Source organism: Eublepharis macularius, chromosome 14 (assembly GCF_028583425.1).
Source record: "Eublepharis macularius isolate TG4126 chromosome 14, MPM_Emac_v1.0, whole genome shotgun sequence".
Lineage (NCBI taxonomy): Eukaryota > Metazoa > Chordata > Lepidosauria > Squamata > Eublepharidae > Eublepharis > Eublepharis macularius.
The window spans coordinates 21,651,515-21,675,214 of record NC_072803.1 but is presented as its reverse complement, the minus strand read 5'-3'; the positions used below and the strand labels follow the sequence as shown (position 1 = coordinate 21,675,214).

General features: G+C 41.5%; 1 protein-coding gene across 1 annotated transcript in view; it reads left to right on the top strand.

Moving 5' to 3' along the window:
* NUDCD3 (NudC domain containing 3) overlaps positions 1-22,948 on the top strand; it is a 66,020-nt gene extending 43,072 nt beyond the window's left edge. Inside the window, exons 4-6 of the mRNA XM_054998256.1 lie at positions 825-968; positions 19,324-19,512; positions 21,938-22,948. Coding sequence (XP_054854231.1) covers positions 825-968; positions 19,324-19,512; positions 21,938-22,048 — 444 coding nt within the window. The 3' untranslated portion in view covers positions 22,049-22,948. The remainder of the gene's footprint in view (positions 1-824; positions 969-19,323; positions 19,513-21,937) is intronic.
* The last annotated feature ends 752 nt before the right edge of the window (positions 22,949-23,700 follow it).

Here is a 23,700-nt window from a genome sequence, read left to right as displayed (position 1 = left end):
AAGCTAATTATTCAATACTGAAATGTTCCCCACTCGATGCTTATCCAACTTTCTGGGTTTGCCTTTTATTCCACCCTTTTAGCTAAAATTTGCTACCCACTTACTCTCCAATAATGAACAAGAGTGCACAAATATCAAAGTTCATTTTTTTAAAAAATGTTTCTTAGAGAAAGAGGGGCCATGGCTCAGTGACAGAGTATATGCTTGGCATGCAGAAGGTCTCAGGTTCAATCCCAGCATCTCCAATAAACTGGATCAGGTGGTAGGTGATGTGAAAGTCCTTTTCTGGAGGCCCAGGAGAGCTCCTGCCTGTCCGAGTAGATGATATTGACTGTGATAAATCAGTAGTCTGACTCCTAAGGCAGCTTCATGTGCTTGTTCTCAGGGGATTCTGAAATAGGGCAGGGTTTAGGCACAGTGGAGGAGCACCTAACTGCAGCCTTCCTTTCATCCAATGGCACATTTGATGGCCCCTGGAAGCTAAAGGTAAGGGGACTCTCAACTGGAGCACAGTGTGATGAAGGTATGCTTCTGTCCCTCCCTACTTTCTGTTGTCACACACACACCTTTCTGTTGAAAGCCCCTAAGGAGAAAATTATTCTGCCACCTCTCAAAGAGGCAGTCTTCCTCTGAGCTGTCCACTTATCAGTTGTGTTGTCCTCCTGGTTTTAGAAGGGTTCCTTCTATTGCAGTAAGTAAAAATCCCATTCATCATCTTCAGTCCTAAACAATGATTGTATTCCAGCCCTGTGTCCTAAACCAGGAAACTTGTGCCTGTATATTCGTGTGGCGGCCCTGCTTATTTTCTTACCCATGTTTTTCAGGTTTCTGTGGATATAGGCAGTAGCTCAATCCGTGTAGCAGTGCTGGAAGGAAGCGGGCAGCGTGTACTCATGGAAGGCGCCCTCACCCATAAAATTAACACAGAGAACTCTGTCTGGAGCTTGGAACCAGGGAAGTGTGTCCTCGTAAGTATTGCTAACTTTGCTTCACTCTGAGTGTGTGTACCTGCACACTTGCACATTCCAGTGTATGGGTGCTTTTTGAGGAAGCCTGGATGCTGTAAGTTGCTTCTGGGCTGATCAGGAAAGGCAAATGTTTTCTCTTTGAAAATTATAGCCAAGATGCATTGCTCAGGCATGCTATCCAAAACCGATTGCCCAGATTGCTCCATCCTTGTTGTCCTTTTGCTTTTTTTCATCCGTCTCTGTTCCCTACTCCATCTTGTTCTCTGTGCATTTTTGCTGTCTTTGCTTTTGCCTTCTTTTATTTCTAAGGGCATGTTTATGGAAGTTTTTGTTGCCTTGCAACAATTTTGCACGTACGCCCAGAAAAGATAATAGCCCATCCTTAAATTTGGGTCATTTATGTCTTTGGGGACTGTGGTCATGTGTGGAGACAGAATCAACTATCTACCATTGTATAAAACCACCTCTTTTGGTCAATGAGAGCCACTTTTTGCTTGCAAAAAGCAAATTAGTAGCTGCTTTGGAAACCTGCCTTACTAGACAGTTGTTTTAGCCAGTCTGCAGACTTGGAGATTCCTGATCAATCCTTTAGTCCTGGGCCTGCCTTGGATTTGGAATTTCTCCTAAACTAAAAGTTATGTATTGTGATATCATATGATGGTATATGGAAGCTGCCAAACATCACAGGAAAAAGGATATCTATCCTGAAGTAGCTGTTCTGTCAGCAAACTTGCTAGCTAGGAAAGCTTGCACGGTTCTGCTATGTTAATATTTGATCTAGTGGCAACTGATGCAGCAATCACAATACATTGTTGCAGGGGGATCCGCATTGTTGCAGGGGGATCCGCTCTCCTCAAGTTTAAAGTAATTGCTGAAGTCTTGGCACACTGGCAGTATATTCTACATGCTACTCAAATGAAGGTCTTTACGTGTAACACAAATAATATAGTATCCTGAACAACAAACAGTGTTTGGTCCTCAGAGGCTGCTGTTCACCTGGCACTTGCTCAGATCTGAATATAACTTATGTTCAGTTTTCAGATTGGTTTCAAATAACAGATTAGTTTACAGGAAGAGCATTTTGCTATTCAGTTCCTCTTGAACACCCTGTTAGTCTGAAATAGTACTAGTGTAATACAAGTTTCATTTTAACTGCTAGCCTTTAAAAAATATCTTCTCATACTTATTTTCAGATCTGGGTACGCAGCATTGTGATCTGTTGGGCCAGCAGGCTCTATTTATATGAGGTGAAGTTTTTAATAATGCTCAATAATGAGTGTGTGTGTATGTGTGCGTGCGTGCGCACACTTTCCTACATTTATATTTATACTGTAGCAATGCATTGGCAAGAAGCCCTCTGGTGTTACAGTGATGTCACCCATTTATTCTTGGTAGCTGTTCAGGCATTCTTGTAATGTGCTGATAGCAGTGTGTTTCCCACTTAGTTAGGAGTCTACCCACCCATTTATTTCACATGCAAGACTTCCAAGGTAAATCCAGAAGTTGGCTTCTGATTTTGACTCTCCACTTCCATTGCTGTGGGGAAGGAAAATTGAAGATGTAATTTAAAACTCTGAAAATGCCCAACTCTGTACCTGGTACTTGAGTCCGTGCTCGAGAGTCAGCTTGCAGATGATAGGTATACACGCACCTGATTTCAGGATTAGCGTTAAGTGAGTGATGTGAAGAGACTGGAGGAGCAATTGAATAATATAAAAAAATGGAGAAACTCCTCTATCAACAGTTGTAAAATTGTTGGTTTTTTCTGACTTTACCATTAATTTAGAGTTGTGATACAGGCAGCAACAATTAATTTACTGGTGCTGATTCAGTGGCAGGATATTGTAAGCCTCAAAAATAATTTTAATGTTTCCTGGCACAATTCAAATCCCGTTATGACAGAAAGGAAGCAGTACAAGCCACAGAGTGTATCAAGGACATTTCTGGAGGAGCTTAAAAGAATACTGCTTTTCAAAGACGAAGCCAAAGGGAACAGTTTAAGCTCTTAGATCAAATCCAAGTTTTGGCGATACAGCACCCTACAGCCCTTCCACTGTTCATTGACCCAGTTCCCCTCTGCCCAGTTACCAACAGCCCTTCCCAAGGCCAAAGGAAAAGAGGAACAAGCCATGACTGGATCCAAGTCTCATTAAGCCCTGCTCCCTTAAACAGTGAAGGCCTGGGCGGAAGAAAGGTTTTCAAAGAAGTTTTCCCATGGGGCAGCGGGGGTGGGGGGATGGAAGCTTGAGGAATTATTTTTTTAAAAACTTAAATTAATATTGATTTTCTTTTGGAATGGATGGAATGCTTTTAAGACACTGTTTTAGAAGTTAGCAGTTACACAGTAAAATATCTGGAATAATATCCCCCATGGTTGTAATGGACAGTGCTCTTCTTAAACTTTGTATATGTGGCATATCTTTGTATCTTGAACATTTATAACTCTTTAATGAGGCACTATCACTTTATATTTATATGCACTGGTCACTTTTTCATTGTTATTTAGTACATCTTTATTGTATTTAAGGGCACTCAGCACTTTATTGTAGTACGTGTTACTACTTTAGTTTTGCTGTGAATATGTGACCTTGATTGCTATTGTGTACTGATTGATTGTATGTGACTGCCTCGGAGTTTTCTTGCTATACTTTTGGCAGTAACTGTTTTTGAAATTGACCAATAAGATTGAAGAAACTTACAAACAAGACAACTTTCATTGCAGTGTATTGGATAGTAAATGTTTTTGTAGTTAGTTGGTCACAGCGCTGTTTGCTCCGTAGTTTTGATTTTGTCCACAGACGAAATCAGACATACTGTGTGTATGATGATTATAATAGTTGAAGAGAGTATTCCAGTACTGTTTGATTCAATATTCTACATTCCCTAATACTGTCACTTTGTAAAGACTGTCTTAGGACAACTAATGAATACATTTTATTTGTTTGTTTGTTTGTTTGTTTGTTTAGTACATATTTATCCTACCATTTCTCCAGTGATCTAAAAGTGGCATGCTTTTGTCTCCCCTCCTTAATTTTACCTTCACAACAGCCCTGTGAGGTATATTGGGCCGACAGAGCACAAGAGACCCAAGGTCACCCAGTGAGCTATAGGACACATTGAGGAGTTGAACCTGATTCTCCTAGATCCATTCCTATGCTTTAAACCACTACACCATGCTTGCATTCTTCTGTTTACTAGCAAAACCTAAGAAATGTGATTAGAAAGACCTGTAGCAATTTACAGCTCTGTCTTTTATTTACTATTGGGTGAACTTGTAATGTTGTTTTTGTTTTTAACTTTAATAAATAATATCTAATCATAAAATTTAATCTACCAACAAAATTATGAAAGGTGTTTTTATATACTTCATGTCATAAGATCAAATTTCCTAAGAAAGTAATTATTGCCTATGTTTTTATTTTTCCTAAAATTTTCTGGTATGGGGGCAGCTTTGTTTTGTTCTAGCAGGGCATCAAAATTTGCAAAACATTTAAATCTATATCCCTGAACACATTTATCATACTTCTTTTTATATTTACATTTTAAATCGCCATGGGCTGTTTTGGAAGCCAATTGTCGGCTGAAAAGTGGAGTTTAAAATAAAATGCCTTTGTTTTTACCGAGAAAGCGTTATACACATTCCACTAGTACTTGGGAAAAGAAAATGACATAATGTGGAGTTCAGCATTTGAGTCAGATCCCTAGAAACAGCCTTTAAATAAAAATGACAAGCCCAGAGAAGCACTTTCAACATTCTCAATACTGAAATATGTTTTCATATGGGGAGAGCTCAGTTTGGTACATCTGGGTCATCCACAACAAACGTTTTGATAGAAATAGTGTGGTGAAAGAGTAGATTAAGCAAATTGATGTCTTCTTATGTTACCAGAGCTTGGTTGTTTGTTTGGCCATGTACCATAATCTTAGGCCATTGTGGATGGATTTCAAGGGCTGAAGCTAGTTTAGAAAAGAATCTTAGAATTATGAAAATTAAGCTCCATCCTCTTTAATTTGTTTAAAGTTGAACCCGCTAATTGACCTTCCTCCAAGGAGACGATAGGTTATCAGAAATAAAACAGAAAGATGTGTTTCATGAACTGTGACCCTCTTCTTTGGAGTGCTTTAGAAAAGATAAAGCTATATGAAGGAGTGTATTTTCCTCCTACTCTTCTCTCCCCCTTCTTTCTTTTTGTGTATGTTCTTTCTCTCTATGCATTTCTGGGATTCAGTAATGTATAGATAAATAATTTGCTGTTATATAAAGTGTCCTAAGGTGGCTTCCTTTGGGTTGATATTTGGTCTGTAAGTGGTATAATACTGCTGAAAAACACTCTTTAACATGACTCTTTTGAGGGTTTGTGACAATTTTGAATAAATTTTTAAAAATATGGAAATGCTTCTAAATCTGCATCAGAATGTTTAGCTATTTCCTTATTTTAAGTATTTGTTCCCTTTGACAAATCATTATTAATGTTTGCTGTTTCCCCAGTGATATTTGTGAGTATGCTGCTTAAAAGTGTGCACTAAAAAAAAGGTATTATATAGAATCGGGTATTTGGAATACCATATACATTCAGTATTCCTAATATTTGGATCCAAAAATACCAATATAGTATTTGGATTTGGGTTTTATTCAAAATTCCAAATATATTGGGCTCCATTATTCCCTATGGGGAAATATTTCTAGGGGGCTGTAGGAGCCATTTTTTTAATCAAATTACACCAACATTGTAGGGAACCTAATCCTGCCTGTGCACTAAAGACCCCTCCCCAAGTTTTGAGTGAATTGGGCAAAAGGGTCCAATTCTGCAGGTCCCTGAACAAGCTGCCCCCAGCCATTCTCCATTATTTCCTATGGGAGGGAAGACTCCAGGACATTCTCCAGAAAACAAGAAGCCATAGCCAAACACAGAACAGCAACCAATGACCAAACGCAGTTTGGACGCAGTTACAAATCCAACAGAACCAGTGTCACTCAAAAAATGCCAAGTAGAACCCAGGGCCAATACAAGTCCAACAGAACCAACATCAACCCAGAGAATCTCACTAGAACCAATGTTAAACTAGAGAATCCCGGCAGAGCCAAACTGAAGCAAGGGACACTATGACAAGTTCAAAAAACCCAACATCAAACCAGAGAATCCCAGCATCCAATCTAGTAAGCCAGTAATACCAAGGCAGTACCCAGACCTGGTGGTGGCATCTGGCAAACAAGCAACACTGACACAGACCGCATGCAGTGATGCTGCCTTACTTCCCCCTCCTCCTGTTGCTTGAGAAGCCTGCAAAGGTGTAGAAACAAGCTACTGAAGCTGAGAGCCAGTTTGGTGTAGTGGTTAATAGAGCTGCAGGACTCTAATCTGGAGAACTGGATTTGATTCCCCACTTCTCTACTTGAAGCCAGCTGGGTGACCTTGGGTCAGTCACAGCTCTCTCAGAGCTCTCTCAGCCCCACCCACCTGACAGCATGATTGTTGTGAGGATAATAATAACACACTTTGTAAACTGCTCTGAGTGTGGCATTAAGTTGTCCTGAAGGGCAATATATAAATTGAATGTTGTTGTTGTTATTTATTTTTATTTCATTTTTATTTTATTTTATCGTATTTATATTCCACCTTCCCTGCAAGCAGGCTCAGGGCAGATAAAATGCACTTAAAATGCATTTCCTGAATATTCCAAATATATATGGATAATTCGGTAATGTAAATACCAGTTTATTCAAATATATCCAATTATACCAGATATACCTGAATAATTCCAAGTATGTATTTTTGGCATATATTTGGTATTTCTGAGCACACCCCTAGTGCTAATTGTTTCCACACTTTGTTTCTCTTCTGATTTGGCAGGATGTTCCATATGAGGAAGTTTTCCAGGTTCCTGCTTCTGCATGTAATATCCTTCATGTGTTATTCTTCTCCGTTCACTAATTAATTTGTCAAAGAGTGAGATTAAAATATCCTGCATGTGTGATCCGTCTCTGTTCACTAATTAATTTCTCAAAGAGTGAGATTAAAATAGATTCACATGAACTGATTTTAGAAACCCGTGTTAGGTGTTGGGCAAAATGCTTTTAGTTTCCTCTTTCCAAGTTCTCAGTAATAAGTGGATTGCTCTTTGCTGTAGAGCTGATATGAAATTTCCCTGCACTTTGGCACCACAGTAGCTGCATCATGGCTAAGTTGTGCTACACGTTTCTACCATAACGAGCCATTCATCATCTTTTTTAAAGGTCTACTTGTCATGGCCCCCGTGCTCCACAAGAGGGCCGGGGGGGGCATCAGAAGCCAAACAGAACTGGGGAGTGAATCCTCACTGCCCAGGATAGCATACCACCATCAGTCTCACAGAGTCTCCAGCTCTACCATGTACTAAACAAGATGCCAACCCTGCATGGGAGGATAATTGTGGATTTTGTTCCACAGAACAGTTACTTGGGTAGCTGTAGCCCAAATGGACCAAATAACTGGACTCAGATTAAATCCCCCAAACCCAAATAACAATACAGCAGTATAATGAATAGAGTTTATTAAGAAGAGTGCAAAAGATTACAAATATGGACATGTGCAAACCGGAAAGAAAATAACAAAGCTACATAACTATCCTAAAACACTACACAGGGCTTTGGTCCTCTGACACAGATGTTACTTTGCCAGGCTAGAAGCACAAAATCCAGATAGAACTCCAAAAGTCCAAGAGCAAGAGTCCCGGACTGACAACTGTTCTGGTAATCATGTCGAGAGCACTAAAAGTGTGGAGCAGCAGGTATCCACTAGCAACCACACTGAACAGAGAACAAATTAGAATGAAGACTGTTGTGTTATGGCCAGGCTGTCTGCTGTGGTCCGATCTTAATTGACCAATCAAGGATCTTGCTAGACCTTGTGATGGCATGCCTCTGCAGCTAGCATGTATTCACACCTAGAGCAAGTTGCTCTTATCCAGAATTCCTTGCTAATGAGATAGAATGTACATGCTAAACTCCCTCTTAGCTTGGTCTTGAAGCTACGGTCTCATTTTGTACCTGTGTGCTTTAGTTCCACCTGTGAAAACTGCAGAGTCATAGCAACTATACTTTTCCAGAGAAAGGCCTTTGTATATTAACCAGGCCTCGAAACTTGAACCAAAGGTTTGATAAAGCCAAGAAACTAAGATATGCCAATTTCTTGACACTGTTGGAATGAGTGGAGAAGCAAATATAGCATGAAAGCATTGGATCCAGCCAAAGGATGGCAGATATTCCTAGCATTCCCTTCACCTCAGTAGCCATTTCCAACCCCACAAAAGTTCATTCCTGGGATCATAGGAGCAGCATGAAATAATAGTCGGTGGACTTCAGTGATGAGGAGGAATGAGATGAAATCACTCCCTTCTTCCTCTTCCGTCAGAGGAACTCCACTGACAGATGTGGAAAGAGTGCTTTTGTTCCTTTCCCTCTCTCCGCCGCAGCTTCCCAGTCTACTTAGCTGTTACTATGTGCCATGCAGGTCCCATTGTCCCAGGGTTGGAGAGGACTCCTAGGAGCAGAGGAAAATGAGGAAGATCTCTGACCATCAGTAACTTCTGCCAAATGTTGGATCCAACCCATTGAATGTTTCTTGATTTGGGGATGAAAAATTTAGCAAAGATCATTTAACATCTTTCCAAGCAGTCTTTTTGGAAAATTACGCACAATTTGTCATGTAACTGTCATCTTTTGGAAAGGATCTACAGAGTCCACTGTGCATATTATAACATTTGCTTGGAGAATAGAGATTTAAGAGGATGATTTTGCCCAGTACTGGGGGGAAGAAGATGTTACTGAACTTCTTAGTATTACATAAGCTTATGCATTGAGTGAAAAGCTGCTAAGCGGCAGGGTTGCTATACAGATTATTTTTCACAGTTCAAAGCCACGTAGTCAAGGAGATGTGAGAGAGGCATCCCATACTGCATTTGTGTAATGCGCACAGTTGATAGGATGCTGGGTCATGTGTTGCATGTTGAATGATCACAGTACAACTTTAACTTTTCACAGTGTCACATAATCAACATGTCCATTTTTGCTTTTGACAGTCTATTTAATTTGTGGATTAGTAGCACAGTTATTTTACACATAAAACCACTATATTACTCTCATTTTTGAAGGTACTGCAAACTGTCAGAGAGCAAACCAGTCTGAGGAATCTTAGACTAATCAGTCTAAGGGAGCAGTTTAATTCAAGGTACTGAATTGAGTTATAAATGCAAGGTCAGCAACATGTAAATCTTAGGAACGAAAACGTTAAAGGCATAGCAATAGTAGGACACCTTTGATGACTTCGGGTAGGACACTTCCATTTTATTTCACTGGTGCAAATTAGTTTATCTAGTGCAGGACGCGTTCCCCAATGCCAGATGCTGTTGCATCTGTGTAAGTGTCTTGCATCATCAGAGGACTCCTTTGTGTCAGAATGTGTTGGCACTGATATAACAAAATGGTATGGTATAATCTTTTTCACATTTCTTGACGTGTATGCGGTCTTGAGATGAATGAATGGTCTTGATCCCCCAAGTAAGTGGAGGAGGGCTCTGCTGCTGTTTTATCTAGACTTGTAAGTTATTCAGAACATCTCTTTATTTCTTGACTGTCTTCATTCTGCTGTTTCTTATCTTTGCTCTGAAGCTTCTCTGCCATCTGTTATCTGGACATACTTCTGTGTGTCTTCAGTGGATTTCTATTATATGTATGTACAATGCATAATAATGTTCAGGTCTAAGTGATTTTATATGCATACATGCACATGTGCCTTTTGCTCAGTCAGCTTCCCTCTCCACCTTAATCACAGATAATCAAAGAATGCTGCAAAAGCTACTGTGTCATAGTGGCTAAGACTATTCTCTGATCCTGGAATTTCCCAGTTCAAAATTCACCTCTACCGTGGAATTAATAGATGGGTTTAAGAAAGTCATTGCCCTTCAGCTCTTCTCCCCCCTGCAATATTGGGAAGATAATTCTCGTTAACTTTATGATTTATTTTAAGGATTATTGAGAGTTGCAGATAAAATATTATGAACACTTTAAAATGCTATATTTTAGTGTTGTGCTTGTAGTGGTGATGCTTATGGTGCTGATTGGCTGAGCTGAGAAGGTGGCATAGAATTCCTATGGATATTCCAACAATTCAGGGGGAGAAACTGTTACTGTTCACAGCCCAGCTTTTTGTGAAGGAAGGGACGGTTGTCACTTCTGGCTGAGCAGCCTCACACAGTTTGTAGGGACAGGAACAGCTTTGTTGGGTGGGCTTCAGACTGGAGAAGAGAACCAACAAAGTAGAGAAGCTACGGCATTCAGATACAAAGAAGCTGAAGGAAGGGTGTATTGTGAAATAGAAGTTGAAGAGAATTAAGGAGACGTGAGGAGAAAGGCAGAGTTGACAGACCACCATCACGAGAGGGCTGTGAAGATTCCTCACTATGATGATGGGGCTGAAGGCATGCCAGGGAGGCCAGCAGAGATGAGCTGGGCAGAAAAAATGGCTCTGGAGAAGGGCCCCATCTCTCCCCCTCATCTATTGGAAGGCCAGGGCCAGTCATACAAGGCTGTAGCTTCCTGCCTCCCTTGCCTGACCATCCCTGTCAGCAGTTTCCTTCGGCTGCCATGGCCAGGAGCAATTGTTGATGGAGCCAGATGAACAAAGACAAGATAAGAAGCTTTTGGTCTAGGTAGGTGATGGTGAAGACGGGCACTGCATTGTCCAGTGGCAGCAGCCTTACTGACCTGCTCACTTCCCACCCAGCCCAGCAGCAATGGGGCAAAGCAGGAGGTAATGAGGCCTGACGCTTCTCCGCCTGCCTATGCCCAGCAGTAGGTGTAACAGCATCCTCACTAGCTGTCTTGCTTCCTAAGTTGGGTCAAGAGAGCTCAGGAAAGATGGCACACCAGCCCACCAGCATTTTTTCCAGCGACTATAATGGCCAATTCACCATTATACAAGATAGGCAGTCATCTGAAAGGCTAGTGGGGACATGAAGAAAGGAGGAACTAAGGAGAAAGAAAATTGTAAGAACAAGAAATGAGTTAAGGTTAAGAGAAGTATGGGGAACTGGAGGCTATGGCCCAGGGGGGCTAAGGGAAAGGGAAAGAGAATTATTAGGTCAAGAGTATAAGTTTAAACAACTCAGTCTGTCCTTAGGAATTCTGTCACCATACTTCAACCCAGTAAGGAGCAAATGAGGCTCAAGAAGCAGAGAGAGGCTGAATTTCACATAAAGGTTTGAACTAGTCTGTTGTTCATGGTTGGTATGGGAATACAGAAAATGACAGCATCATTTTAAAGGGAAAGCATTTCTCTCCCTAAATCACTTCATTAGCTTAGGATATCTATATTGCATATGTGGAGCAAATTCTAAGAATTTCCTTTGAACAGGTTTAAAAACAATGGCTTCTTGTCTCATACACATTTTCAGGCTCTTTAAAAACCACAATAAAGGCCACAATTCGTACCAGTGATGAAATTCATAGGTTAATGGAACTATGCCTTTATTTGGGAACAAAGAGTGTTCACAGTACAGTGTGCCAGCTCTTGGGTACAAAGGATGCCTCCTTAGGCTGGATGTGAAAGAAAAGCCTCTTAAAAGGGAGGGAGAAAGGATGTTTTTGAATGAGGCCATAATGTTAAGGTTGTTTGCTGCATTGTCTCTCCACTGAACAAGCCCTTATGTTCTGTCTCAGATCTTTCCATAAGTCATTTCCATTGGGCATATTGTAAGCTACACCAGCGCAACAAATGTAGAAGGACTATGCCAGAAAACTGTCAAAGAAGTGAAGCTTCAGTTATGGCCATGTTGCCAACTCATTTCTACACTTTAAATGGCTCTAAATAAACAGGGCCGTTGCTTCTTCACTGTGGACAGAATTGCTAAGGTTTTGGTTGATTTGTGGGAACTACTGTGTGTTGCCTGTTCTGCTGCACTAAGGTCATGCTTGAGCATATTTAACTTCCATATGAACATCTCTGTGTGTGTGTGTGTGTGTGTGTTATGTGCTCTCAAGTCAACATGGTAACTTTATGAATTAATAACCTCAAAAACATGCAATCATTATGAGCATCACTGCCTTCCAAAATCATCTGGCTGGTGTCAAATTTAATTTTTTCCAATGAAAAAATTTGAAACAATTAGACTGAGGGGACACTTAACTATTTTTCTAACCCTGTTAGTTTTTGCGAGGGGTAGGGGTGGGGGGTGTCAAGGGAGAGTTGCTTGAGGACCTAATTTTTTTCTCGTCTTTAGTTTTCTCTTTTTCCTTTTAATTTTTGTTAAAGACATCAATTAACTTGTGAAATGTCTGCTTTAAGAAAGTGCTTTATTTTTTTAGCTTACACACTTCTTTTGCATGGGTTTTCCTTTCTACTTGTATCTTGTCAATAACTAGATCACAAGCCTTCTTATCTTTAATTTCTGTGAAGTGCTTAAAATAAATGAAGTTATCTAGTTGTGGGAAAAATTGTGTGTCCTGAGTTTTATGTTTTCATATTTTAAGAAGAATAATTTGTTAAAAAACTATATTGCCAAGGTTCCAAGAAGTGATGGGCCAGCTCTCCTTGCAAATGGCTCTCCCGTTGGAAGTGCTATCCGTGAATGTTTGAGAGGGGGAGAAATGTTTGCATTACAGCAAGATGCCAAAAGTTAGCTTGAAATTTTTTGTTGTTGGCAATCATAATAGACAAGCAGGGAATCCACAAGGACTTCTGGAGGGCATCTCATTTTCCCTTCCTCTGCTATTTTCCTTTTCCCTTCACTCAAATACCCAATAGTCTCTCCCCTTTTCCTGCTGCCTTCTCTCCTCAGCCACCAACCAACATATCTTTTATCTGCCCCCCACTTTCAACTGTAGTTATTATTTCCTTCACGCCCCACCTTTCTCAGATACTACTCTACAGATTCACAGATCTGGCCATGAGTGATTCCGCAAACGTTGGATAATGCACTTCCAATCCTCTTTATAGATCATTTGGAACAGATTTTTTTGTGTGCGGAGCAAAAAATCCACCTCAAACGATTGATAATGTGCATTGAAAGTGCATTATCCAACGTGTGCGGAATCAGCCCATGTTGAGAATTAGATTCATCGATGATGATTTAATAGCACATTACCTCAGCATTCCTATCTTTCGATGTATTGTCGAAGGCTTTCACGGCCGGAGAACGATGGTGGTTGTGGGTTTTCCGGGCTGTATTGCTGTGGTCTTGGCATTGTAGTTCCTGACGTTTCGCCAGCAGCTGTGGCTGGCATCTTCAGAGGTGTAGCACCAAAAGACAGGGATCTCTCTGTCTGACTGTGACACTGAGAGATCTCTGTCTTTTGGTGCTACACCTCTGAAGATGCCAGCCACAGCTGCTGGCGAAACGTCAGGAACTACAATGCCAAGACCACGGCAATACAGCCCGGAAAACCCACAACAACCATTCCTATCTTTCCTTTGTATAAAAACATTCTTCTCATACCAAAAAAGTTTAGAACCCTGCATCTTTAGTTTCTTCATAATTTAATTTTTTCCTTTGTATATGAGTGCATTGAAAATTTAGTGCCCTTTAAAAATTATTTTTTTTTTAATTCTCAATTTAAAATTTTACTGAATCGTATTGTGTTAAAACAAACAGCAGCTGATTTTATTTTTCATTTTGTGTTATTTACAACATATTACATAAGAGGCTTATGTCAAAAATTCAAAGTACAATTAAACAATCGAAAATGCTTTATAATTTTATAAATTTAAATTATACTTGATTACATGGACTTTGTAAAACATTGTCAATAGTATGTTTTCTTCTATCTGTAAGAGTGTGTTTCTTAACAGAATCACACCAGTCTAAACTCACTGATTTCAATGGACTTAGACAGGCGTAACTCTTTATAGAAGTTGTATATTTTGTCAGTGTGGCCATTTCTGCTGTTTTTCATAATATTGGCAGTCCATTCTTTATGTGAAGTTTGTTGAGATTTTCAGTTTTTTTCATTACATTTTCCTCAAATTAATCACCACTTGTATTGTCGAAGGCTTTCACGGCCGGAGAACGATGGTTGTTGGGGGCCTTCCGGGCTGTATTGCCGTGGTCCTGGCACTGCAGTTCCTGACGTTTCGCCAGCAGCTGTGGCTGGCATCTTCAGAGGTGTAGCACCAAAAGACAGAGATCTCTCAGTGTCACAGTGTGGAAAAGATGTAGGTCATTTGTATCTACTCAGGAGGGGTGGGGTTGAGCTGAGTCATTCTGTAAGAGTTTCCCAGGGTGTGGAATGCTAATGGCGGGAGGCTTCACTGTAACCCGAGGAGGTTCTTTTGCATATGGATTGGTGCTTGATGTGCTAATCTTCTCTGCAGGGCTATTGTCGGGTGTGGAGTGTTTTGTTGGCCTGGTGTTTTTCAGAACTGGAGCCCATGCTCTGTTCATTCTTAAGGTTTCTTCTTTCCTGTTGAAGTTTTGCTTATGCTTGTGAATTTCAATGGCTTCCCTGTGCAGTCTGACAAAGTAGTTGGAAGTGTTGTCCAGTATTTTGGTGTCCTGGAATAAGATACTGTGCCCTGTTTGAGTTAGGCTATGTTCAGCCACTGCTGATTTTTCAGGCTGTCCAAGTCTGCAGTGTCTTTCATGTTCTTTTATTCTTGTCTGGATGCTACGCTTTGTGGTCCCGATGTAAACTTGTCCACAGCTGCAGGGTATACGGTATACTCCTGCAGAGGTGAGGGGGCCTCTGCTGTCTTTTGCTGATCGTAGCATCTGTTGTATTTTTCGGGTGGGTCTGAATACTGCTTGAAGGTTATGTTTTTCCATAAGCTTTCCCATCTGATCAGTAATTCCTTTGATATATGGCAAAAACACTTTTCCTGTAGGTGACTGTTTTTCCTTGGTTGTTTGATTCATCCTGGGTTTGATTGCTCTTCGGATTTCATTTCTGGAGTAGCCATTTGCCTGAAGTGCGTGGTTTAGATGATTAATTTCCTCATTGAGAAAGCGCGGCTCACATATCCGTCTTGCACGATCCACTAATGTTTTCATTATGCCTCTTTTCTGTCGGGGGTGGTGATTGGAGTTTTTGTGTAAGTACCGATCAGTGTGAGTTGGTTTCCTGTAGACCTTGTGACCTAACTGAAAGTTTGCTTTGCGGATGACCAAGGTATCCAGGAATGAGAGTTTTCCCTCACTTTCTTTCTCCATTGTGAATTGTATGTTCAGGTGGATGTTGTTGAGATGATTCAAAAACTCCCTCAATTCTTCCTCCCCATGGCTCCAAATGATGAATGTATCATCCACAAACTGGAACCATACACTGGGTTTGTGGGGTGCTGATTCTAGAACTCCAATCACCACCCCCGACAGAAAAGAGGCATAATGAAAACATTAGTGGATCGTGCAAGACGGATATGTGAGCCGCGCTTTCTCAATGAGGAAATTAATCATCTAAACCACGCACTTCAGGCAAATGGCTACTCCAGAAATGAAATCCGAAGAGCAATCAAACCCAGGATGAATCAAACAACCAAGGAAAAACAGTCACCTACAGGAAAAGTGTTTTTGCCATATATCAAAGGAATTACTGATCAGATGGGAAAGCTTATGGAAAAGCATAACCTTCAAGCAGTATTCAGACCCACCCGAAAAATACAACAGATGCTACGATCAGCAAAAGACAGCAGAGACCCCCTCACCTCTGCAGGAGTATACCGTATACCCTGCAGCTGTGGACAAGTTTACATCGGGACCACAAAGCGTAGCATCCAGACAAGAATAAAAGAACATGAAAGACACTGCAGACTTGGACAGCCTGAAAAATCAGCAGTGGCTGAACATAGCCTAACTCTAACAGGGCACAGTATCTTATTCCAGGACACCAAAATACTGGACAACACTTCCAACTACTTTGTCAGACTGCACAGGGAAGCCATTGAAATTCACAAGCATAAGCAAAACTTCAACAGGAAAGAAGAAACCTTAAGAATGAACAGAGCATGGGCTCCAGTTCTGAAAAACACCAGGCCAACAAAACACTCCACACCCGACAATAGCCCTGCAGAGAAGATTAGCACATCAAGCACCAATCCATATGCAAAAGAACCTCCTCAGGTTACAGTGAAGCCTCCCGCCATTAGCATTCCACACCCTGGGAAACTCTTACAGAATGACTCAGCTCAACCCCACCCCTCCTGAGTAGATACAAATGACCTACATCTTTTCCACACTGTGACACTGAGAGATCTCTGTCTTTTGGTGCTACACCTCTGAAGATGCCAGCCACAGCTGCTGGCGAAACGTCAGGAACTGCAGTGCCAAGACCACGGCAATACAGCCCGGAAGGCCCCCAACAACCATAATCACCACTTGTTACCACTTTCAACTAAAGAAAATAAAATTTAACATTTAACATTTAAATAATACAAGCTTTATTAAAACTTTTTAAAGACCTTTTGCTTTATTTTTCTTTACATAAAACCTGCAAAGTTATAATTTCAACTCAGCTGGAATTCAAAAGGATATCCAACATTTATTAAAATACAGTTTCTACACTGGGTCATTTCTGCTGCTTTTTATAAATTTGGCAATTCATTCTGCATGTTAAGGTTGTTGGGATTTTTTTGTCATGTCATCTACAGTGAAATCTTAAGCAGAGTTACTCCAGTCTAAGCCCATTGAAATCAGTGGGCTTAGACTGGAGAAGCCCTGTTTAGGATTTCAGTGTTGCTGTGAAGATTTGAGCGGACATAAGCAAATTCCCTATCAGTTCAAGTTGACTTTCCTGGTCCCAAGTAAAACAGTTATCGGATCATAAGTTGTAATGTAACCAGCCAGCCAGCTGATCACATTCAGTCTCTTTCCCCAACACATTCTGTATTATAGCAATATTCTATTGTTTCCAACTGTCTCAAGAGTTGATTGCAGAGTCCTGCCTCGCCTTACTTTAACGTTGTCTTTTGCTGAAGAAAATTCATCCAGGAGTTCAGAATGGTTGTGCAGCTTAGCCTTTTCGGAGCTGTTAAGTATTCCTAAGGAGATGGCTTATCTGGGTTGAGAACATAGGAGCCTTGTTGGGTTAGACCAAGTGCCCATTTAGCTCAGGGCGATCCAGATACCTATAATAAGGGCATGCTACTGCCCACCCAATAGCACCTGGAGCTCACAAACCAAGGAGACTTTTGGTACTCTTGGTGAGATGTTATTTTGGGAGAGGGGATCTTTAAACTCAGCAAATCCTTCTCTCTGCCCATCTTCTTTTGGAGCTCCTCTTCCCATGCTGAACAGCCCTCCCTCAGGTTCTGTCCTCCTCCAGCTGGATCCTCTCGGCCTTAGCCCTTCGCGCTGTTGTCTGCTTCTAGGTGCTGTGATAGTGTGGGTGTCTTACCACAAGTTAGGTTCTCCCACATCTTCAGTGTCAGTGAAGAGTTTATTTTTCTTTTACCAAGCAAGTTTCTTAAGCAATGCGAATGTGACACTTCCCTCTGTTTTTCACCCTCTTCTTGCAGCATATTGAATTTGTGACTCTTGCTGTCTCCCCGGCAGCCACCCGAAGAGTTGCTTGCCAGACAACTCTTCCAAAATGACTTTTTTCCACTTATCAGGGAACAGATTCTTGCATGTATAGGCACACCCAGGCCAGACAGCCCCAGCAAGCAAAGGTGGTGGTGAAATGTGTGACCCATCTTGGCCTCCTTCCTTCCCATTCTTGTGCACATCAGATGTAACCTTCTGGAGTATGGGCAGGGGATACTTTCTGGATTACAGAAATATGAAATTGCAGTATTTACTTGTTCACCTAGTGGCGTAGTTAGTATTTGAATAGACTCTTCATTTCTGTTAGCCCTTTCTCATAGGGAAGAAGCTCCTACACACATTATTTTAATTGCCCTTTTCTATACTCTTTTCAATTGTAGGATATCCTTTTAGATGTTCCAAACATAAGAGAGAGAGACATGACTAGCTAAAGTTGCTGTATCCATTTGTAGTTCAGTAACAGCTTAAATGCTTGGCCTCCTGCCACTATAACTGCTGCATATGTTTATCTATGCAAATTAGTCAGGCCATGTTTTTTTCTGTGCTTTATAGAATTAGGGGGTGATGTCACTGCCAGCCAATCCTAGCACCTGCAACTACACCTGTTCAGATGTAGTGAACAGGCCAACTACACCTGCTTCGTGTTGTACTTCCTACAACAGAGACCCAAACATGGTCCTGCAAAAGAGACTCTGGCTTGTTTTCAGGTTCGATGAGTTAATGCTTCAGATTAATCTTGGAGGGATTTGACTCCCATAATTCTCCCTTTTAATTTCTTTCTGATTAGTCCCCTTGTTTTAGCAGAGGTCCATCTTTTGAAATCAAAAATGATTGTTTGAACTTCGGGGGCTATTTTCTGTTGACATGAATGCTGAACTTAGTAATATCGTAGTCACTATTCCCAGCTGGCACAACAATTACATCTCACACTAGATCTTGAGGCCCACTCAGAAGTTAAGTCCATAGTTGCCATACCTCTAGTTGGCTCTGTGACCAACTGCTCCAATGCACAGTCATTCATGAAGTCTAGAAAGCTTGCTTTCATGGCATGACTCGAGCACACATTGAACAAGGGGACTACCTTTACCTAAACAGGAATAACTCTGCATAGGATTGCATTGTAAATCTTTTAAAGGTGGGAATGGGCTAAGTGGCTGGGAAGATGTCAGAAATGCTCAGTGTCGACATTCCTCCAGTTTCTAAGACTGAACTCTTGAGTGATCAGACCCTGGCAAAGTGAATGTTGAGCTCTATTCATCCAGTTATGCTGTGAAAGGGGAATTTTGCCCAACTGAGCCTTGTGCCACTTTAACTCTCAGAGGAAATGTCCATTTTTGGAGGGGAAAGAAGAAACTTGCCTTGGTTACTTCTGGGGCACCAGCTGGAACTTGAAAAGGCAGAAATTGGGGTAAATTTGCAAATGAGTAGGATTGCAGTTTCATTATTAAACTTTATTATTCTGAAAGAGCTGATACCTTGAATTTACTTATTTTCCTTTCCCCATCCCATTCCTTTTGTATGCTCTCCCTGAGACCTTTTATATCTTGCCTCTTACCATTATGTTAAATCGTAAACTGCAATGAGTGCTTTGGCAGAAAAGGCAGTATCTAGTTTTATTTCTGTTATATTTTGATTCACTTGAAAGGTGACATGAGAACCTGTTCTGGTTGAGTCTGAAACCTTCTTCAAAAGTAGGAATTCTAGTTATTCACTTGGTAAATCCCTTTAAGAACTCTTATGGAGACTTCCATGACTTCCAAGGGCATCATTCTCTGGGCTTGTCTGGCTGATGCGGGTTGACTTCCTTTCTGAGTTAACACTACTTTGGTCTTGCTTTTGTTCCCAGATTAACCTAAGTAAAGTTGGTGAATACTGGTGGAGTGCCATCTTGGAAGGGGAAGAGCAGATTGATATTGAAAAAATCAACAAGGAGCGTTCAATGGCTACTGTGGATGAAGAGGAACACGCTGTGTTGGATAGACTGAGTTTTGACTACCACCAGAAGCTTCAGGGCAAGCCCCAAAGCCATGAGCTGGTATGCTGCTGTTTTTTAAAGCCCTTTTGCCTGTTGGGCCACAGATGGGAAATTGCTTTGTTTCTTGAGGGTATAGGCCTGATTTTTCTTTTTTCATATTCTGTGTGTTGATCTAACACTCTTCTTAGGTAAATTGTCAAGTAATAGGAATAATGGGGGGGGGGGTTTCTCTCCAGGAGAGTAGGTAGCTTTTAAAGAATTGGATACTTGGGACCTTTGAGGAGAAGAGCCCTCCATGGAAGGCTTCCACAATTCTACTCCAGTCTGTTTTGGGCAGACTGAGGCAGCGTGTCAAGTATACAGCTGCTTGCGGGGGGGGGGGGGAAGAGGAATAAATCTTGCCATGCTGGACGTGAAGTATGGAAAATTTGAGAATCATCCTACTGGTGCAAATAGGGAAGTTCCGTCAAGATAGTAACTGTGGATCTATTTACAAGGCAGATTTCAATACTTCCATTTTTGTGCTTCAAAATGGTATCCTGCCTTAAAAGTAGGAAGGCAGCATGTCAATCAAATGAATAAAGCAATGTAAATGCCTACTGTTCTGAGAGAGATGCCGGGTACAACTGTGTCTCAGTTGATGTGTTATGGCAGCTGGGTTATTAATTGCAATCCTTTTAGAGTGTGGACCTATTGTGAGTAAAATTTGCAGGGTTTATTATTGTTGTTGTTGTTGTTGTTAGCTTTGCTGGAAAACATCCAATTTTGTATCTGGCTCTGAATTTTTCTTCATTTACTGTCATTGGAAAAAGTCATCAGACAATAATAGTGTGTATCAGTACAGACCAGCTTGATCTTAGCATTTATATTACTTCGTATAAGTTCTTTCTTTCATTCTGATGTATGAAGTCTCTTATGACCATCTCTGGGGTTTTGGAAGCCATGCTTCAGCTGGTGTGGAACTAGCATAATAGTGCAGTCCTAAGAAGAATTATGCTGGTTTGTTGAAGTCAGTGGGCTTAGAAGGATGTAACTCTTCTTAGGATTGCATTTAAATGTCTGTGCCCCCTCACTTCTATTAGACTCAAGACAGATTGCAACAAGCACAAAATACACTCAAATCTGTGCACCTGTAATCCAGTATTAAACCTTATGCACATCAAAATGGTTGTATCAAGAAGTACCTTAGTGTATTTAGATCTCAGAGATGCACTGACAGCAGACAGTAATATACATCCAAAAACCCCTCCACTCTTCTGAATGAGAAAACGTTGCCCTGTTTTTCAAAATGATCGGAACTTCTTTGAATTTTAACTCTGTGAAGCTGAGAATCCAGAACCTCTGAATCTCAGATGTGAAAGATGTAATTGGGTAGAGATGCCCGAGGTTTCTGAGGCTGCTGGTTCCAGGATGTTCCTTTCATTGTTTCTTAGATGATTTACTGATGGGGAAAAACAGAGAAGGACCCCCTTTTATCTGGAAGCTAAAGGGACCAACTGGTTCCGATGGAGAAGCTTATCTCAAACTGCAACATCTCATCTTTTTTTTGCCAAAAAGAGATGTTTCTCTCCACTCCCAGTTGTGAAGATGAGCTTGAAAACATGCTGCTTAGTACTTTGGCAGTGGCACTTAATCACACTTTCCTTTTTTCTTTTGGTCTAAGCCAAACCAATTCAAAATCAGCAGTAACTCAGAAGGGCTGATGGAGAAGAAATCACAACTACTGAAACGATTCCATTAAAATGAGCAAATACTGCAATTAGTATCATCTGTGCATAATTCAGGGCACAGAATTTAAATTGTCTTGGAGCAGAGTTATGGATACCTAGCATAAACATCCCCACATATTGCATATAACAATCAGTTCACTTTCCAGCTGTTTCTGGGCTAAGGAAGGTACTTAGCATGTCACAGTCTATACTACCCAATATGCCAGGTGCTACTATACATAGTTGAAGCTCATAGTTTGAGTCACTTTGCAGTAGCACTCTTAAAGATAACGTTACTGCCAAGCTGTCATCTATCATGAGCACTGGGAAAACTAGGTGAGAAAGATGATCAAGCTTCCCAAATCAAACTTACTCAGTGATTTCATTTGGGGGGGGGATTCCTCAGATGTGTTGGTGGCAGCTAGGTAGGGAAGGTTTGATTGACAGGCATAGAGGTCGAAGGCCAGTGGGGTAGCAGCATTAACCAAGCTGGTGAGTGAGCTTGTTTCTCTCTTTCCATCCTCCCTCATGGTGTCCCAAAGCATCTTACATTGCTCTCCTTTCCTCCATCTTATTCTCATAACCACCCTGTGAGTTAGGTTAGGCTGAGAATGTGTCACTGGCCCAAGGTCTTCCAGCAAGTTTCCGTGGCAGAAAGGGGATTTGATCCAGATCTTCCCAGATCTGACACTCTATCCACTACAGCACACTGGTTCTGTACATTGCATGCATCTATGTATATTGCGTAAATTAACATGCCTCTGTTGCAATTTCAGAAAGTCCACGAGATGCTGAAGAAGGGCTGGGATGCTGAAGGCTCCCCTTTCCGTGGCCAGAAGTTTGATCCTTCCATGTTCAACATCTCTCCTGGGGCTGTGCAGTTTTGATGATGGGCAAATCACCAACATGTTGGGGATAGCAGGGACAAAGCAGGTGCCACTGCCATACTCCTGCTTGCCAGTGATGTCAAGAAGCCCCCCCCCCTTTTTTTGTCCCTGCGATTGTCATCTGGGCTTGTTTGCAAAATGACAGACTTGAAATGACTGGCGTTATGGGTTTGGTTTTGGGGAGGGGGCAGAAAGGGAACTGAAGTGTGAGTGTGGGTGAGTCCTTCCCTCTGGCACCAGGTTAGCATATTTGATATGCGTGTGGGGGAAGTCTAGCAAAAGCAGCATTACGTACTGCATCGCCATGGCAACCAGTGACTGCTGGTAGCGTCTCCCCTTCTCTCTTCTTGTTAATGGATTCATTTGCTACTTTTGTGAGGAGGGGTGGTGATGTTATACAGGAGTCAGTATCCCCAGCCCTGCTTTTTCAGGAATAAATGCAGTTTGGTGAAAGAATGGCAGCTTTTTTATCTTGCTTATTTGAAGCTGCATTTGGCCTCTGGTTCCATTATTTAGGAAACCCGATCTCCTTAAAGCATTGGGCAGTTCAGCTCTCTCTAAAACATGGGCAATCTGCAATCAGTGTCACTCAGCAGTCTCTAAAATGTTAGGTTTGAGCTTTGAGGCTCTAAAACTGGGAAATCGCTGTTGCAGGTTCCTGTGAATATCAGAAAAGGAGCCAGAGACTCTAGACAGCTCTGTCCTACCCGTGGTAGTGTGTAAAGCACACAGGCACGGGATTTTTAAAAGTGGGGAAACCTAAGGTCATCACTGCCCTTGTTATCCTGATTCTTAAAGTCTGAATTGTTTTGGTGGCCCAGAGAGCTGCGTTTCCGTGTTACAGACCTGACCTTGTTGTTAGTTAACAAAAGCATTTAGAATAAAAAACTTTTTCTCTCCCTCTGTTGCCCTTTAAATGCATGTGCTTAAGCTTGGACCCTGGCACACAGCTGATACTGAAAAGGAGGTAGTCTTCATGAGGTAATCTTCCAGCATGATGACCGTGTATTGGAGTGCTCTAAAACATCAGAGGCAAGTGGTGAGGCGGCTGCACAATACCACCCGGTTAGGTTTCGTACACTTTGCAACAAGGGAAGGGAACATTGATCTCATCGCTCATCGGATCATTCAGAAGACACGTTGCAATGCCAGAAGTCACGAGCAATGGCTTCTCTGCCTCAGCTGGCTGTATGACTCTGCCTGGAGCGTATCAACTTTCTCAGTAAGACGGTGGTCCGGCTTCAGTGTTCTGGAGGAGGGAAGGGTGCTAGGGAGTGCCATTTGTCTGTGGTAGTCCCCATATTGTTTGTTCTCATGTCAGCAGGTAATTTGATATCAAGGTAGGGAGAAAATGCATGGCCGAATCCACACGTCTCAAGTTTTCCGCTTTCCCCCCGCCCATTATTCGCTTCTCAGAGGGCTGTTCACATACTCTTACCTCAATCCCGCTATTCTCTTGCGTCTTTTGCGTTGCACCTCAGACTAATTTGTCATGCATTCAAACGCTTCTCTTGCGCGGTTCTCACTGTGGATGTGGACAAATAGAAGAATTTCACAAGGAGACCGCCCCCTTCAAACCACCCCACTTCCGTGTTTGCAGCCTTTCCAGAACACCATCCCTCTTTGCCATGCAATTATCAAGCTTTTCCACT